This window comes from Cydia pomonella, chromosome 19, assembly GCF_033807575.1.
Source record: "Cydia pomonella isolate Wapato2018A chromosome 19, ilCydPomo1, whole genome shotgun sequence".
NCBI lineage: Eukaryota > Metazoa > Arthropoda > Insecta > Lepidoptera > Tortricidae > Cydia > Cydia pomonella.
The window spans coordinates 14545324-14564221 of record NC_084721.1 but is presented as its reverse complement, the minus strand read 5'-3'; the positions used below and the strand labels follow the sequence as shown (position 1 = coordinate 14564221).

The following is an 18898-nucleotide window of genomic DNA, read 5'->3' as shown; positions in this document are numbered from 1 at the left end:
ATTGAGCTTACTGTGGGACTTGCTCAATTTGTGTAATAATGTCCTATAATATTTATTTATTTATTTAATCTTTATTGCACAAAAGAAAACCTTATAGTACAAAAGGCGGACTTAATGCCATGAGGCATTCTCTACCAGTCAACCTTTAGGCAAAGCAGAGAGATTGTGGGCGGTGCTACTTAATATCGCAGGCGACAGTTCTTTCCACAGTTTCTTTTAGATTATCTTTTTTTTTTCCTTGAGCTGTATTTTTAGCACTATATTATAAAGGTGGCAATGCAAAGGCGGCTTGAGTTGAGGATTTTTTTATAATCTGGTCCAGTAAAGGATTCACTCTTACAATACTTTTAGAGTAAATAAGCCTTAATAACGTCAACATCTAAATCTTGATACTTATTAACAATAACCATAAACAAGATATGTATTTGAAGTTTGACTTGATTTTGCTCTCTACACAAGACAGTTATAGCAATTTGACCCCTTCACTACGCTTTTTCAGATATCGGTAGCTATTTTTTCTTCAATCCCGTGGTGTGTAAATAAAAAAAAATTGCCGATGGTAAACAATTTTCCGGACACATGAATACAAGTGGATCCCAAAATAGGCTATGCGTGTGATCTGTGATTTGGGCTCCTAGAACGCAGTTGACATTAGTAGATATTATACAGGGGACCGATTTTTGAATTTCGAGCGCTCCATTTCGTCACTCGAAAATCTGTGGAAAACGGCGAAATACGAGCGATAGACATTGGGAATCGAGTGGTATTGACCACTCATTTCCAATTCCATTAGGAGAGTATCCATGCCGAATAGTGGAGATATTATTGAACAAAGTACACGAATTCGAGTGGTCGAAATTCAAAAATCGGCCCCCAGACCTATTTTATTTAAATAATTAAGACTTAGGCTATCCATCGCAATCCAACGCGGTAATGCTGCGAGCGTGATGGGCACCTTTGCATCGGGGGCGGCCCGGTAGCCAATAGGTAGGTAGTTATTTTATACATATTTAGTTTATATTTATATTTATGTTCTGTACCCCTAGTGTAAATTTAATCGACATCATAACGTGACGAACGCGTTTGCGTTAAGTCTCATTTTGTATAGGATTTTGAGTTTCCAAAACGTCCCGCTTGGCGCGCTCTTTCTAAATCCAATACAAAATGAGACTAAACGCAAACGCGTACGTCACGTTTCGAAATCGAATTTATTTACACTAGGCGACTGATATATTTATGTTTAGTTTTTAATTAGTTTTAAAATTAAAATATGTCTAAAAAATTTGGCCCCTTTGGCATGGTGCCGAGGATGCTGGCAGCATTTCCCCGCTGTATAGCGATGCTAATACGTTGTGCGAGAAAGCTGCCAGCTCTTCGGTCACCTGTGAAGTCGACCAGCCTTTTAGATAGTTCTTTAAAAAGTTGTAGAGCATTAGGACCCCACGGGCCAAGCGTCTCGACCCCAAATGGCATAAAAATGTATTCGGGGCCGAGACCCCTGTACTTTTGTATTTTAAGCTTTTCGGCCCCTCTAGCCGCGGCACCCGCACTGTTACTGGTTCCGGTGAGGTGGGAAGGGGCTAGTGTGTCTACACAGGTTGCGTCCCACACCAGCACCCTTCCCAAACTCCAGGGAATCAGGGACATACCGTCCGGTCTCTTGCCGTCGTCTCTGGCTACGCCAGTTGGCTCCAGTAGAGCTGGCACGTTGACGGATGCAAGAGACCGGCGGATTATGTCATTCAGTGCGGCGTGCCTGGAAAAGCGGCCAGCACTTTTTTGACAGGATAACCCGTGGTGTCCTAATTCGTCGACCTCACTACCGCAGGGGCACCTGTGTGGAGCACAGATGCGAACTCCAAGCCGAAGACAGGTCGCGATGCGAAGGGTGTCCGGCGTGAGGAAGGTTCCAGTGTTTGGTGAAGGATACGCCCGGAGCCAGTCACCAGATTCCCTCGACGCCGAAGCCAGTAGCCTGGCCCGTTCGCGACCTGTACTACAGCTTAGGAGGGAAGTAACTGAAATTTGGCACATGATGTCGTCCCAGCTCCTTTGGTAATTTGGATGAGTTGGGAAATCCTTACTCGGGCAAGCACTTGACCAAGCTTTCTTGGCTTCATCCAAGCCCGCAATCTCATAGTTTGAGGGAAGACCCCGTACGATTTTTCCTATGAGATTTGCGGAGCTGTGGACTGAAGACAAAAAAGCTGGTAGGGATACACTAGAAATTTTTCTGATCCCTAGCCCACCATGACGGATGGGTAGGGATGCTTGGGTCCAGGAATGATCGCAGAGCTGAATGTTAAGAACGGATTCCAAAGTTGACTTGATAAGGTCATCTAAAGGTAAAATAATATTTTCAAATTTCCAAATAGGGCTACACCGAATGACGTATGTCAATTTAGGGACAAAAAGGCAGAATTTAAGTATTGAAATTGCGTAATGCGGGCTTATTTCGAGGAGACGGTTTGAAAATTAGGGGCCAAATTTTTTAGACATATTTTAATTTTATTTAGTATTAGTTTTTAGTTTTAATTTAGTTTTATTTAATAGATAAGTTAGTTTATTTTTATAATGCCCAATTAAATGTACCTATTTAATATTACATATTAGTTTTATGTTTAGATATATTCTAGTATGTATTTTCATTAATTAATAGGCAGTTCTAAATTATTTTGTAAATAATAAATTGGAATAAATTATTAAGACTTAGCATAAGAGGAAATGTTAAGTGAATGTAGTTAAGATGAGGTATATCATTCTGCACTCGTTTGTGTGCAACAGTATAACTTTAAACATTTCCACATCCATCACTCCCGCGTCTTGAGCTGTCAGCGCAATTGGACCAAAATTAAAGACATTTTTTTGGCCCACGGGGGGCCAAGGATGCGGGAAGTATGGCCAATTTGGGCCAAGTAGTCCAATTCCAAGCTATTGTGTGGCAAGATCGTTTCCTCGGCCCGCATGTTGGCGAAATAAATATTAATGTGTGCTTTGTTGTTTCGAGTGTCGGTGATTGGGTTCGAGACTGTTAAGAGCCTCTGTTGACGACCTAGCAAGAGGTCCCGGGTTCGAATCCTATGTACAGAGAACCCGTCTAGCGGTCGCTGGCAGTGAATGTAATAATTATATAAAAATTGTCTACTGTTTTAGGTTTAGTACCTTTTATTCATTTTAACAATAGGTATATTTATGTTTGATCCCTTACTTACAAATACGTAAGTCAAAATGAAAGAATAAGACAAACGATTATAAGCTAAATTAAGGCTGTATCGCGTTTATGAATTACACCATAAGTGTTCACTATTGCTTTAACATCTGCCATTCTTAAGATTTTTTTCTTCAAAATTGACATTTTGCGCAAAATCCATCACAACGCATAAAAGTCACGTTACGAAACGAACAGGCAGACCAATTCGATCGTAAACTGACATCATAATGATATCGGAATTATGTTATTTAGTTATTGTGCGTCTCACCAGCCGCGCCCGTACATGTACGGACAAGTACAAGCGAAATTCACGATAACTGAATGACATTAGTTAGATGTAATTCCGATTTCAGTGTGCGTTCGAATTGGCCTGTGTGTTTGACTACCATAAATCGTTTAATATCAGTACCCCTAGTGTAAATAAATTCGATTTCCAAACGTGACGTACGCGTTTGCGTTTAGTCTCATTTTGTATTGGATTTCGAAAGAGCGCGCCAAGCGGGACGTTTTGGAAACTCAAAATCCTATACAAAATGAGACTTAACGCAAACGCGTACGTCACGTTTCGCTGTCGAAATTAGTTACACTAGGGGTACAGATTACATACATGTTTTGAACAAAACTTATGAACAAATATTGTATAGCCGGTTATTGTAGTAACTGCTCCCTCGGTCAATGTTTTTAAAAACAGATTGGACAAGTGGCATTTAAACAATAAGTTAGACTGATGTTACTTAGTGATGTGATACGACTTTACAAACTTTGAACTGTATAATACAGTACCCCTAGTGTAAGTTTTGACTTTCCAAAACGTCCCGCTTGGCGCGCTGTTCAAAAACCCATACAAAATGAGACTTAACGCAAACGCGTAGCGCGTACGTCACGTTTCGCTATCGACTACATTTACACTAGGGGTACAGGACCCTGTGTGACATAGGCTCATCAGCTAAATAGCTGCTCGCCTATAATTATATAATAATAAAATATTTTCGATTATGTTTTCTGGAAATATGCTCGGTAGAACTTTCTACTAATATTTTTCCACGGAATGTTATGTAATCACTATGGAATGGTGATTGATATGATTAAATTGGTATTAACAAATAATTAAACGGTCAATACTTATTATAACATAACTAACAACATACACAACAACAACAACATATATTTAACAACATCGATGCATATCGCACAGAGTAATAAACAGCGAACACATTTCGCACTCCAAACCTCATAAATCAGCGTAAAAACGATACACTTACAAATTACTTCCGCTGCACAAGGGTTTCCTTTATTACCTAACCTCTTCTAAACGCAAAAAAATGCAATAAAAGGTCACACCTGGTCAGAAACATCTTTCGGTTTGTAAGCTGTGTATTGTTAATTTGACATAATTTTTATTGATTTCCTTTATGATGGTTGAGATGAAGAAATTGAATAAAGATGGGTAATTCAATAGTGGTTACTTAATTGTAGTAGCCTTGAGATGTATTTGACACCTTGCCGTTGCGGCAAATTAGTCTTTTTTCGATTTTGGACCTTAAAACCTATAATGAAATTTGTTATTTGAACAACATTTTTAAACGAAAATTTTTCCATATTCTGCAACTGCGGATTTCGTTAATATAACTTTTGTATCAGATTTTCTTAGAAAGTAATAATTTATCCTTTATATTTTAGAAGATACATGAGTATATATTTATTTATACTTTATTGCATATAAAATATTAAGTACAAATGGCGGACTTAATGCCTTAAGGTATTCTCTACCTGTCAACCACTTGAGTACAACCAAGCAAACGATTAGAAAAACTTTTTTTCATTTTTTTTACTTTTTGAATAAAATGAATTTTCTTATTATACGGGCGAGAAGTCCCAACCTGACCTTTATAATCAAAAAGTCTAATCTTACAACAATAAATGACTAAGATACAACCTTTTCAAAATTATGTAAGAAACAAAAAACGGCGCACGCGCCGACAGCGGGTGGTCCACACGTGCACCCCTATGGATCGATAGATCGATATCGATAATGCTAGTCGATAAAGGGTGAGCTATGGTGGAACTTATCAAAATGCTAGTTAAACAGCTTTAGCTACTTGTTTGCCACAGTACTGATTTTATGTTTTTTTTTTGTTTTCTATTCAGTAATATTAAAAGTCAGACGGGACAATTTTTTGCCAATCTGAAATTGTCAATTTGATCAGGTGATGTGGACGCAAAATTGACCATTTGAGCATTGCGTCTGGACGGTCCTTTAGACTCTTCTGTATCTAATCATTGTATTGACCTATATTTGTCGTTGATATTTTTTTATAAATACAAGGTTTCTTCTTTTTTCAGATCCATCGGAGGCCACGGGCATATTTTGGTCTGAATAAGTCTCAAAAATCACATTAATGGTAAGTGCCGATTACTATATCTATCTACACATAATTTAAGTAGCAACGTTCCAATAAGTACCGTAATCTTATTTAGTTATATAAGCAACATACATTACGATCTATTATATTAGAAACTTAAATACGTTTATAAAAATAAAAAAACGTTTTGTGGACAACCCGTTTTTTGGACCCGGGTACGTCCTTAAACTACGTCCAAAAGAGAGGTATGGGCATTGTGAATGTCATCTCCCTTTGTGTGGTAGGGCACAGCCGGTGGATGTCATTCCAGATCTAGATCAGAGCCCAACTAGGGAAGTACCTCCACCTTACAGAAAACCGCAGCCAAATAACACTAGACCCTACTCATAGTGTTGTGTTCCTGCCGGTGAGTAAGGTTGCCAGAGCTCAACGAGGGGGTCGGGTTTAGGGTCGGCAACGCGCATGTAACTCCTCTGGAGTACATAGGCTACGGAGACTGCTTACCATCAGGCGGGCCGTATGCTTGTTTGCCACCGACGTAGTATTAAAAAAATAAAACTGTTTATATACTTAAATCTTTTTTTATATTAATCGCTAGTTGAAATGTTTAATATTTCAATGAAAACAATCTAAAACTTAAATGTCAAACGCTAACAAAATCTGTCACATTTGCTTACATTATTTGCGATTTCTTTTGAATTCCAACTTTATTTGTACAACTATTAGATGAGAAAATACTTTTGGCCCGTTTATAGTGTAAACTCAGCCTAAAGTGCAAAACCGGGCAGTGCCAGTGCTAACCGGTTTCGTCCACTTTTGTCCGGCTTGCAGCGGGATAAAATGGATCGGGTTTGTCTGTGGTCGGCGGGCGGGGCATGAATTTTGGAATAATCACGGGACGTGCTCATGGCGTAGGCGTGTGTGTAAAAAGCTATCTAGTAAGCTATTGTAGGTACACTATGCATAGGAAACAGAAACAAATTTCAAATAAACGTATGTCACGCTTTATGTGACTATGACAATGGGGTTTAATAGAAAGACATCATAGCATGTGGAATCTAGCAATTGGAGATATTTTTACCTATAATTAGTAAAAAAAATTTTTTATCGGTTTTTTGGATTCGACATGGGGTGAATGACCTCAATCATTATGTTAGTATGGATATGCCCCGGGAATCCGGGCTTTATGTTATTAGAAAAGGCAAAAAAATACAATGTGTTTATTTTATTACACTTTAAAACATCTAAGTAGCTGATAGACGAGTACTTACTCACCGTTCTATTGTCTAAATCGAACAAATGAGCACAAGTGTTTACACTGACAGCTCATTTGCTGCCTCCAAAGCGGCACATTTTGTACCGTTTGGATAAAAGTTCGGCGAGTAAGTACGCGTCTCTATCAGCTAATATATGGTTACTACGGGTTAATTGTTTGAATAAATGAGTTCGTTATCAAAAAGTGAATTACACTTCTTTCAACTGAGAGGTAGTTTGAGAAAAACAATGTCCACAATGTCAAATGGTTTTATTGCTCACCAAAAATAATTAGAACTGAAATCCAGAGAAAATAATGAAATGTCAATGTCAAGATTTTGAAGTATTTTTTCCATTATGACAGATATATGCTTATATATCTGTCATGATGGAAAAAATATAATATATATGCTTTAATACTTTGTGGAGGTTTTAATATATTTTGCTTTAAATAAAATGTTGAGATTAGGAAAAGAATAGAAGTTTTTGTCTCAACTGGTTGCCATGTAAGAGTAAAAAATTCCTTAGAGATAATTTAAATTGTTTTATTTTTGTACGGTTTGTTCGGTATCGCGGGAAACTGTCGTATCTATATTAACTTTTCTGCTTGATATCCCGCGAGGGAGAATCCAAAAAACCGATCACTGCTAATCATAATATAATCATTTTCAAAAGTAAAGTCCGTCTAAGCCAAGTTAATTTTCCACCGACTTAGAACAAGGTGAGGCAGTGCCATTATAAACGTCATATTTGCATGAGACATCGCCACACTTTGTCATTGCATATGTCATGCATAGTTAGCTTATATCTACGAAAATAATACAATTTAAAACTTTTGGTGGGGGAACGTGAAAAGTAGATTTAAATTGTTCAACCCTAACTCTGATAGACGAGACGAACATTTATACCTGTACGATATCAAATATATGTAGGTATACAAAATAAACCCTATTACAATGTAGCAAGGCACAAAAGTGTAACTATATCTTTGACGTCGATCGTACGTATCATAGGCTAGGGATGTCCAAAATTTCACCGTTTTTCATTACGCCTCCCCATTCGTAAAAGTTGTGAATATTTGAAGAGTCGAATTTTCACGGCAACCTACACACAAATAAATGTATGTACGTCTGCACTTTATTTTACTCGTGTAACTAAAGGGAAGGTATGCAGTTATTTTACCTCAAGCAATTAACGATTTTTTTAATATGAGGTATCGTTGGATAAACATACACATGACATTGCTTAATTTACATGCGATTCATTAGAAAATGCACTAAACCTAACTTTTAATACCCAGTTCCGTCAAATCCAATCCAGATTTTTGGAAGTTCAATATAGGGATGCATTTTAAATTTGACGTACAAAGTCAGGTAATTTCATTTAGTTTTATCAAATCACCAAAACTTTAAATAAAGCCATCCGATACGAATAATAGACTAGGATAATTTATAACATAATGATTGTACCTACTCAATCTCAATACCAAACATATGGTGATCCAGAATTCCATTTTATTAACTACTCAAACAATTTTGATTCTTAAGAGCCGATTTTTCAGGCCCCATTAAAATAGACTTATGTGTCATTCTCATAATCATGACTTAATTCGTCGGAACATTTATCGGACTAGTTACATTCTAACTGAAAAATCGTCCCTAAATGAATTAGGATCGAATTTTTGATAGAAACGTCAAACAGTTAAAAATTTAAAAGTGATTCAAATCGGCCAACATTACTGGCTGGTAGTGGTAATCAATCCGTTTAAAAATCGAATCCCGAATTTCGCAGCCAATATTTTTAATCCGATAAGGCCAAGGCACGCGAACGTTCGAATTCCGAACGAAAACCGAACGTTCAATTCGTCTATCTATGGTCTCCGATAAGACTTGACGCGGCCGTTATGAGTTTCTGATCACGCCTACAGGCCAGCATTAACGATCGTTCTTGTTCCTTTTTTAAATCGATTTAGTGTGAATCATAAGTCAGTTTTACTCGTTTTATTCAATACAAAGATGTCTAAACATGTATCTTCTCTAATATTCCTATCGATCTCTGTGAATAAATAAAATATTATAGGTACTTCTGTATTGACTAACCATATACGTACTTACCATGTAAAAAGTGTAGAGTTATTTTGTTTATTAGCTATAAGTAGGTAGTCTTTTAATTAATTGGCGCGATGGTACGAATGGGAGGCAACAAGTTAACAAAATAAAAATATACAAACTACTAAAGCTTGTAAAAGATTTAGCAATTTGCAGGCTAACAAAGTTCCAGCTCAGAACGTTAGTGCAAATATTGATCCGTCTGAATGCACTTGATCCTATAAGCAGTCTAATCAATATAAGTAGCCGGTACTTATCCCGAACGCCATAATTCCTTTAATAAAAACAGTGAAGCTCAAAAGGGGGGAGGGGGGCGCAATGGGCTCAGAAAACTCACCCGTTGAATAGGAAAACGCGGCAATAGACAAACACGCTCGGGTCAGCCTACTCCCCCCACCCTCCCCACACGTTTTCAAATAATCAACGTTTTGCGCGTCTGCGTTTTCGAAAATCGAACTTACGTTCCAAATTTAAATTTAAACGGCAAATGATACTGGCATGAAATAAAGTCCTCAACTGTCAGATGCATACAGTCTTACTGGAGTTAGCAACGCAGAGGTTATAAATCTCGTCGATACGGGCTGACCAGCGCTGCTATTCCCCCCACTAGTCGCCTCGACCATCCAGTGTATGACTGACCTAGAGAGATCGTTAAATCATTCGTCATCAAAGATCATATTAAAACTGGTTTTATTTGAACCCTGGTAAGCTACAAGAATACAGTGCCTCCCCCTGTAGTGGTATAGCTGAGCCTCTGCAAAAGTGTGCACCATAAATTTTATACAGATACCCGCGTGTGGTAAAACTGTGCGAGTGTGTGTGCGAAAATTCGTATTCGTAAGAGCAGTGGACATTGCCGCTTTGTATGCACCTAGAGTACCTAGCGTACCTAGGTCGGGCGAGGGTTCAGCACTAAATAAATTGATTGTACATACGTAACGCGTTTTATTGGCTGAGGTTAGTTAGATAGCCATTTTAAATGAGGTTTCACTTAATTACTTGATCAATGAAGTCTGTCTATTGACTGTGGTTTTGAAAGTGTAAATGGCTATTGCTTTCGCGGTTTTGTGCATGTAAGTATTACCAACTAATTCGCAATTCAACACTTGAATCCTGTTTATAAGAATTTTTTACTATTGAAATGTTTGTAGATAAATTGTAATTTGATGGATTTAAAAAACTAAAAGGATCGTTCATTCTGAACTATGTAGATTTTAAAAGAAATAAGTTAAATTATGACAACCAAAAATCTAAACCTCGCTCTCTATCCATTATAATCGTGTTTACCTTTCTGTAACAGCGAATTACGATATATTAGGCTTTTTTTCTCATCTACCCTTTTATGTGGGTTTCCGTGCGGGTAGTTTCGAAAGAACGGGCCGGCGAAGCGTTCACGCTTGGCTGACGACATTAAGTCTGCCACTAAAAATACTACCGTGTTTTATTTTTACAACCTGCCCCTACGCATAACACACTACGCTGCCTACCTTACATGGCCAGCCTTACGAGGAATATGGACGACAGATTCTCCGTACATACTCCCCATTTTCCTCTCTGGATATTGACATTTTGGAAAATACGTTTACATTATTTGATGTATATCAACCATAAGCTATACCCCTTAGTTTGAATTATTTTTAATTTTTTGATCATGAATATCATGATGCGAATTAGGAGCGAAAAACAGATTCCATAATTTATTTTTTAAATACTACTAAATCTTATAATATTTAATAAAAGAAAACAAAAACAAACGAAGGGGCACAGCTGTGGTCGATGTACATCAAATCCAGGGAAAAAAACCAGGACTACGTTTGTATGGAAAGGCGATTGTCGGCCCTTTTGTCTTAAGAGCGAATAAAATGAAGTCTATGCACAAGCTAAACTTTTCCGCACTTCTGTGTAAGGGACAGAAGTGCGCACGGAAAAAAAAATCTGGTTGTTGTAACGAGAATTCGGTAGACCCTACAATTTTTATCGTACTATATGTGACAACTCTACAAATAGTAAACTCAACTATTCTCTTCTCGTAAAAGTTATATGGTATGGGTAAGTATGTTACATAGTAAGCAGTAGGGCTTAAATTGTTAACAGTGCTGGATGTGTATTGTTGAAATAACTACAGCCTTTTGTATCCGTTACCAAAAATATGTTGTGGTATATACTATATTGCTTGGTAGTAACCACTATGTTACTTTGTAGTATCTACCATGTTACTTGGTAGTAAGCACTATGTTACTTGGTAGTAGCCACTATGTTACTTGGTATTAACCACTATGTTACTTTGTAGTATCTACTATGTTACTTTGTAGTATCTACTACGTAACTTTGTAGTATCTACTACGTATCTTTGTAGTATCTACTACGTATCTTTGTAGTATCTACTACGTATCTTTGTAGTATCTACTACGTAACTTTGTAGTATCTACTACGTATCTTTGTAGTATCTACTACGTAATTTTGTAGTATCTACTGTATTACTTATCCCTTGGCATCTGCACAATAAATGAAATGCCTGATTATACTACTTCCCAAAACTGCTGTAAACTGTACTTATTGTTTGAATTAAAAAACAAAAACAACTTTTTCGACTTCTTTCGAAAACGTTGATTTTTTAATAAAAACATAAAACCACTTAATAGCACTTTTTCATGGGAAGTAGTAATATCTGGCATTTCATTTATTATATATTGTGCAGAGGCTGGGGACAAGTCGTGTCAGTCGTAAGTTGCAATCAAGTTGTGAAATATTATAAGTAGACATAATTATGTACATATATTAATTATTATGCGTTATAATAAATGCGATGTAGTTCAATATTAACTGTAGAGTATTTTCTATACAATATTAATTTTATGTTATGAAAAGCTTAAATAATTATAATGTAGTCACCTTAACCTATTTCACAATTTGAACAAAACAGGTTCCTAAAGTTGGGAAACTTCTAGTTTAAAAAAACTTCAAATGAAATCAATCATTATTTTATATTAATAGGCAACAAAACTGATTGTGAGTCACATTTATAGAAAAAAGGTTTTACATTGTACAGTTGCCATCAAATATATCGGAGCGGCCAAGGTACCTATAAATATCTGGACGTGCACTATATCGCTTTGACAATAAAGACGTTGTTTTGTGATCAACTTGGCCGCTCCAATATATCTGTTGGCGACTGTAATATATCGGAGCGGCCAAGGTACTCAAAAATGTCTGAACATGCACTTTATCGCCTTGATTACCTTGGCTGCACCGATGTATCTGATGGCGACTGTAACTAAGTAATAATATCACTCCTCCCTAAACAGTGTACTTATATCCCTAATAGTTACCGCGATTGTTAATCAACGAAATAATTCAATTTAAACGGATTATATCGCGTATATATTTAACTATTATCCATTCCGACGTTTCGAGTACTCTTTTCTTGCACTCGTGGTCACGTCACGGGCGTCTGACGTCTACGGCACTTCCGTGGCAACGAGTGCAGGATAGTACTCAAAACGTCGGAATGGATATTAGTTAAATAATACACGCGATAGAATCTACTTAAAAAGTTAAGTATTGGGTATATGGTAACAACTGATAACAAAATTCTAATCAAATAGATAAATCAGTTCTACATTGAAGTGATACGTTATATCCTTGTTATAATTTTTAATATACTTAATACCACATTCAAAAATAACAGGGGATCGATATTTGAATATCACCAACTGATTATATCACCCTACCGATAACATCAGCGGATTACTCCATTCCACTGGTCTAATTGGAATCATTGATAGTTAGGCGGAATAGAGCATTCCGCTGATCTCACTGGTGTTAAAATAGATTGGGTTAATAATAATTATTCACTTCGGTAATATTCAAATATCAATAATTTCAAATACAGTATACGACTACCACTGTATTTAAATATACACTATAATATTTGCCACGTCATGTACAGTTCTAATTTCAATGCTTTATTTTGATCACATTGGGTGTCGGGTTGATAAGTCTGCGATAATTACTTAGTACTAGTAGGTACATTACAGCACATGACAGAATAAAAATGCCTAGTTATACTTATATCGTAAAAATAGAGTTTCTCATTAGTGTATAATATACAGGCGGCCAAAAAAGAACTAGATTCCCGTTGGCTGTAAGGTTTTGGGACCCAACCATCCTCCCTAGATGGTTTTGGAACTTCTCAGATTGATTTGTGTTTTGGGTTTTTGCATGGCGATTAAGCGGCGGCGGTGGGTAATGGCCCCTTACAGCCAACGGGAATCTAGTTCTTTTTTGGCCGCCTGTATAGTCTACTCCTAACGCCTACGATGCTTAATCTGCATGGCTTGAAAATGCCTTACTCCTGATATGGGAGAAAGGCGGCCATTATTAAGAATTAAATGTATATTCAGTAGACAGAGAATCACCGTTTTTCAAGCCAGGCAGAGGAAGGCATCGTAGGCAATGTTGCACGAATTGACGGTAAGAATAAAATGTACATACAATAATAAACGTACTTTGGCGTATTATTCATACAGGAGATCTTAGAACAATTTTTGTCCTATTATTAGATGTTACTGACTTAGTATTTGGAATATATTATGAATAAATTGTGTCATAATTACAAAATAATATATTATCAGTCAGTTCTACATCGTAGCAATAAAGCCTCTCATCAAAAAACAAAGTCTTGAATAAACTGAATTCAAAAATAATGGTTTTATTTTCAAACATTACATAAATACACTCAATTAAACCAAACATTGGTAAGAGGCCATCACATATATATCTTAAGTAATAACCATATTTTTAGAGTACTTAGTTCCTTTTATAGAAACCCAACTAACTTGGTAAAGAGGGTGAGATGATAAGGTTAGAGATTGTCTTATTTTTCGTTCAGTATTATCAGTTACTGTTTTTTTAATTCCAAATTCGAAGATCTCATCTAGACCAGTTAAAAAGGTTTCATTTAATTGTAACTAATGCTCGATTGCCAAAGTTTTGCATGGATTTTTTCTGTTACTAGACACATTTGCAGCCAATTTCGATAAACGATGTTTGGCTTCATAACGCATTAACCATATTGACACTAAAGGACCGAACTTCTGTAACATATCATTATAATGCGTTAAAAAATGAAATTTAGGAGTTGAAAGTCTTTTTACTGTACGTTAGATATAATTGATGGTGTTCTGTAACTAAAGACTGTAGTAAATCACAATTATCTTTGTGAACGGCATTAGATGTAACTATATCAATTATTTTCCTTAACACTATGTATAACTCCCAGATGTAATCACTGCATGGAATAAAATCACCTACGAGTAGCCCAAAGTATCTCAAGAAGCACAATATTTCAGACGCAGACATTTTAATTGTGTTGTTTTTTAAATTGTCCAATGTTATTATCATAGGTTATATTCTCCTTTGGAAAAATGTTTCTAATTTTATTAGCGATACTAAGAAGCGTCTCATGTGTTACCCTCACATCAGGGTCTTCTAACAATAGATCTTCCACGATAATATTGCAAAGCTTCCTTCTGCTATTGCTTGACAACATTCCTTCTTCTTTGTGTAAATTCAGCAAGCTTCTACCCTTTGCAGATTTATTTAATATGTCCAGCAGTGCCTGTAACCAAATTTATTGCAGTGTTGAAGTTGGCTCGAAGTTAATTTGTGTTATTTTCAAGTTACAGGTACATAATAAGGCGTTGCTGCCATAAAAAATCATTTACAAATAGACTTTATTGACAACCGACAATGATGTACAGTCATTTTCAAGTCAAAGGTACATAATAAGGCGTTGTTGCCATAAAAAGTCATTTATAAATAGACTTTATTGACAACCGACAATGATGTACAGTCATTTTCAAGTCAAAAGTACATAATAAGCCGTTGTTGCCATAAAAAGTCATACATAAATAGACTTTATTGACAACCGACAATGATGTACAGTCATTTTCAAGTCAAAAGTACATAATAAGCCGTTGTTGCCATAAAAAGTCATACATAAATAGATTTTATTGACAACCGACAATGATGTACAGTCATTTTCAAGTCAAAAGTACATAATAAGCCGTTGTTGCTATAAAAAGTCATACATAAATAGACTTTATTGACAACCGACAATGATGTACAGTCAGCATCAAATATATTGTAAGAGCTAGAGTAGCCAAATAGTTCGTCACACCATACAAAATATATGGTGTGACGAACTATTTGATCACTTTATATAAAGGGTGTGCTTTAGGTTATCATACTGGCGCCGCAACCGGATGTGGCAACGGTGTGTAAGCGTGACAGCGCTATCTCGTTCGCACACCGTCACCGCATGCGGAAACTGCAGCAGTGTGTAAACCGCGTTAATCGATCACCAAATAAATAGATCTGCAACAAAATTGTACCACCAGAAGTCGGTTCTGGTGTTTACCGACCGCTGCCGCGGCACGCACGCTTTGTTCTCAGTTAACCTAACACACTTCTCCTCGCCTCGTTTCGCACGTCGTCGCACGTATCTTGAGTCTGTGAAAACTATTTTCTTTTTTTTTTGTATTTTTACAGGTTTTTTATTATTATTTTTTGGTGATAGATCTACTATTCTGGTTATACAAATCTAGTGATTGAAGTTTTAATTTGGGTGCAAATATCCATTAGTTAGGCGTTTCAGATTTGGTGACCGTTTCAATTAAAATGGTCACAGATATATTTGTTGTAGGCAGATATTATAATTAGGGGATACAAATTAGGTGGCAAATCTAAACTTTGGTGACAGAAAATGTAGTTGCCTATGGTAAATACCGGGTGAAATCTAAAATGTTATACAAGATAATAAAACCTAATCCCATTAATGATTTTGAACAACTTTTACTATGGGATCAACTTTGTAAGTAAAAAAAATTGAACAGTTTCATAGAAAAGGTCAAGGATAAGAAAGGTATGAGAAAGTTTTATTTATTGTAAATTTACAAAGTTGACCCCATAGTAAAGTTGTTAAAAATTATGAATATATTCAGGTTTGATTATCTTGAAACACGTTTTAGATTTCACCCAGCACAACTATATGTTTGAGAAACTTAAAAAATCTTACTTGTCGTTTAAGCTTTGGAGTATATGTTATTAACACATTTGTTGAGCTGCTGCCAGAAGGGGATACATTTTGAATAGTGTACACCTCACTTGTCAACTGTTCGATTTCGTTGGTAAGGTCCTTTACTGGTGGTAGATTAATTGATGTGTTGACGCTACTGTCAGAAGGGGATCCATCTTGACTGCTTTGGAAGTTGGTAATATTCTTTATTGGTGGTACGTTTCTGTGTTTCTCATTCAACACATCGACATTAATGTCCGATTTGCTCCCCTAAAAAAACACAAGTTAATTAGCCCCTTGTATAAAAAACATATTTACATGAACCCTTTCATACCTAACCGTAATGTACCTAGGGAACTCACGGATCTTAGGTCGTTTTGTATAAAGATAGCATTGTTACGTTCATAAAATAATTCCAAGAGTCTTAGATCTATAAAGTTTAAAAAAAATTCACCACTCCACCTCGGAACGTTCTTTATCCCTTAGAAAGCGGAGGAGAAAAACGCATTTTATCCGCATGATGTGGGGAAAGTAAGTTTTGACTTGTTTCTTTACATTATCTGGTAGGATGGACTTTAAAGAGATGATTTAGAATTATATAATTTTGAAAGCATGAATTTGGCTTAAATTTTTAATATTTTATAACTTGTATTTTTCGCAGTGGCGTGGTGAAAAATGTTGTATTATTACTAGGCAGTAAAATTTGTTCCTGAGTTATAGTTGTTTTCTATGTATTTAAGTATTTATTTAGGCATATCTATCTATTATAGTAATAAGTGCTGGTGGCCTGGCGGTAAGACATCAAACTTTCAATCTGGAGGTCTTGGGTTCAAACCCCGACTCGTACCAATGAGTTTTCATTTGATATTTACCAGTCGCTTTTCAGTGACGGAAAACATCGTGAGAAACCTGACCTAATCCCAACAAGTCCTAGTTTCCTGTCTGGGTTGGACGATCAGATGGCAGTCACTTTCGTAAAAATAGTGCCTACACCAATTATTGGGATTAGGTTGCCGAGCGGACCCCAGGCTCAATAGAACTATGGCAAAAGTCCGAGACAAACGCTAATTGGCCTCCGTGGGGTGAGGTAATTCAGATTGGGGCGGGCATAGCCTGGCCATTCTGTATGAAATACTATTATTTATTCTGTGCTGTGGGACTAGGTCTGTTTGTGTAAGACTGTCCCATAATAATTATTTATTTCAATAATGCAACGTCATATTATTAAATTATCTAAATATTGAAACAGATAGGTACCTGACTGAGACTAAGAGAGAAATCATCATCATCATCATTTGATATTTGTTTCCAAATATTTAAGTTGCTTATGAATGTGGCTCTGTCTCCAATTGGTTTAATCAGTTCTTGTATCATTCCCTGATCCAATATGTTGAATGTTTTGAGGGTGATCTTATTTTCTGTAAATACAAACAAAACTTAACCCTTTCTTTCTATTAAGCTTTTGGAAAGTACTTGAATATAAATAAATATATACATAAGGAAAACTGACACATGTGGACGAAAACTACCCTACCTCTGCAACGGCAACGGTGCCGATGCGGTAGATTTGACAAGGTGCTGGGAATATTACTTACTACCCAGTAGGACTAGTAGGAGGCATATTATTATACCTACTAGCTTTTGCCCACGACTTAATCTACGTGGAATAAGTCATTTCTAATACAAACTTCCACCCCCTTAAATCACGATTTCTGGAATAAAAACTATCCTATTTCCTTCCCCGGGACTCTAACTATCTCCATACCAAATGTCATCTAAATCGGTTCAGCGTTAAAGCGTGAAGTAACAGACAAACAGACACACTGGGCCATATTATAACTTTAAAACATGTTTAGACACGACAAACAACTGAATCAGAAATATCAGAACTTGCTTGAAAATTATTCACATGTAACTCCAATAGGTACATACAACCTCAATATCGGTTGATTGATTTTTGTTCCGTGTTGGAGTATGTTTGAGATAGATTGTGTTTTTAATGTATTGTCTATGTAGGCATTTTAAAATTAGAATACGGCACAAAAGAAAAAAATGTACAGATAATACATTTGAATATAAAAAAATGGAAACAAGACTTACGTTTGAATATCTCGTAGTATTCTGACAGACCCCACTCATGCAATATTTGCGCGATGTCTTCGTCCATTTTCAGTAAGACACAAGTTTTTCTTTTGTTATTTTCACTGCAAAGTAAATCTATAACTGCCTGTCACTACTTTTGCGCGGGCGACGTAAGTACGATTGGTCACGATCAGCGCCATACTGTTTGAAACCGCCCCGCGCGCCTCCCGCGCCCCTCCGCTCTCCCAGACGCAACGATCCGTATTGTAATAACACTAATAACAACAATAGTATAATGTAACTTACTTTGAGTATTGTTGGTGTAAACATTTAGATACTATTCCTTACAAGCTTTCAAGTTACTAGAATTGAACATTGCCCGTTACAAACGAATTGAAATCGCTACCACATCAAAATAGTTGGTCGTACAATAAAATTAGTAAAGGGAACGTTAAATTAGTTAGCAGAACAAATTTCCGCTTACTACACATTCTTGTAGTATCGTATTTTTATATAGCTGCGACAACGATGGGAATTGTAAAGACGACGATTCTATTGTAACTATCCCTTGAGTATTGTTGATATAACATTTAGATCTTAACCTTTACAAGCTTTCAAGTTACTAGAATTGAACATTGCCCGTTACAAACGAATTGTAATCGCACCAAATCCAATGGTTGGCTGAACAGAAAAAAATGTTAGGAGAACGCAAAATTTGTTACAAGAACAAATTCCCATTTACTATACATTCTGGTAGTATTGTAAAAAATATTTTTTTCCGTGCGAAAATGCACGTATTAAG

General features: G+C 36.4%; 1 protein-coding gene across 1 annotated transcript; it reads right to left on the bottom strand.

The window, feature by feature from the left end:
- Positions 1–11901: 11901 nt before the first annotated feature.
- LOC133528331 (uncharacterized) lies at positions 11902–18879 on the bottom strand. The gene is made up of 4 exons (XM_061865683.1): positions 18115–18879; positions 17272–17432; positions 16015–16284; positions 11902–14556 (listed from the first exon to the last, which is right to left on the bottom strand). The coding sequence occupies exons 1-4, from the start codon at positions 18179–18181 to the stop codon at positions 14299–14301; spliced, it is 756 nt and encodes a 251-aa protein (XP_061721667.1). The 5' UTR covers positions 18182–18879; the 3' UTR covers positions 11902–14298.
- Positions 18880–18898: the final 19 nt, after the last annotated feature.

Bases quoted from the DNA above. Each gene is read 5' to 3' on its own strand.
- LOC133528331 (XM_061865683.1), bottom strand. From the start codon at position 18,181: ATGGACGAAGACATCGCGCAAATATTGCATGAGTGGGGTCTGTCAGAA. The intron at 16,285-17,271 runs GTACCTATCTGT...GTGTTTTTTTAG, and splicing joins TCTCTCTTAGTCTCAGTCAG to GGGAGCAAATCGGACATTAA. The intron at 14,557-16,014 runs GTAAGATTTTTT...ATTTGGTTACAG, and splicing joins CTCCAAAGCTTAAACGACAA to GCACTGCTGGACATATTAAA.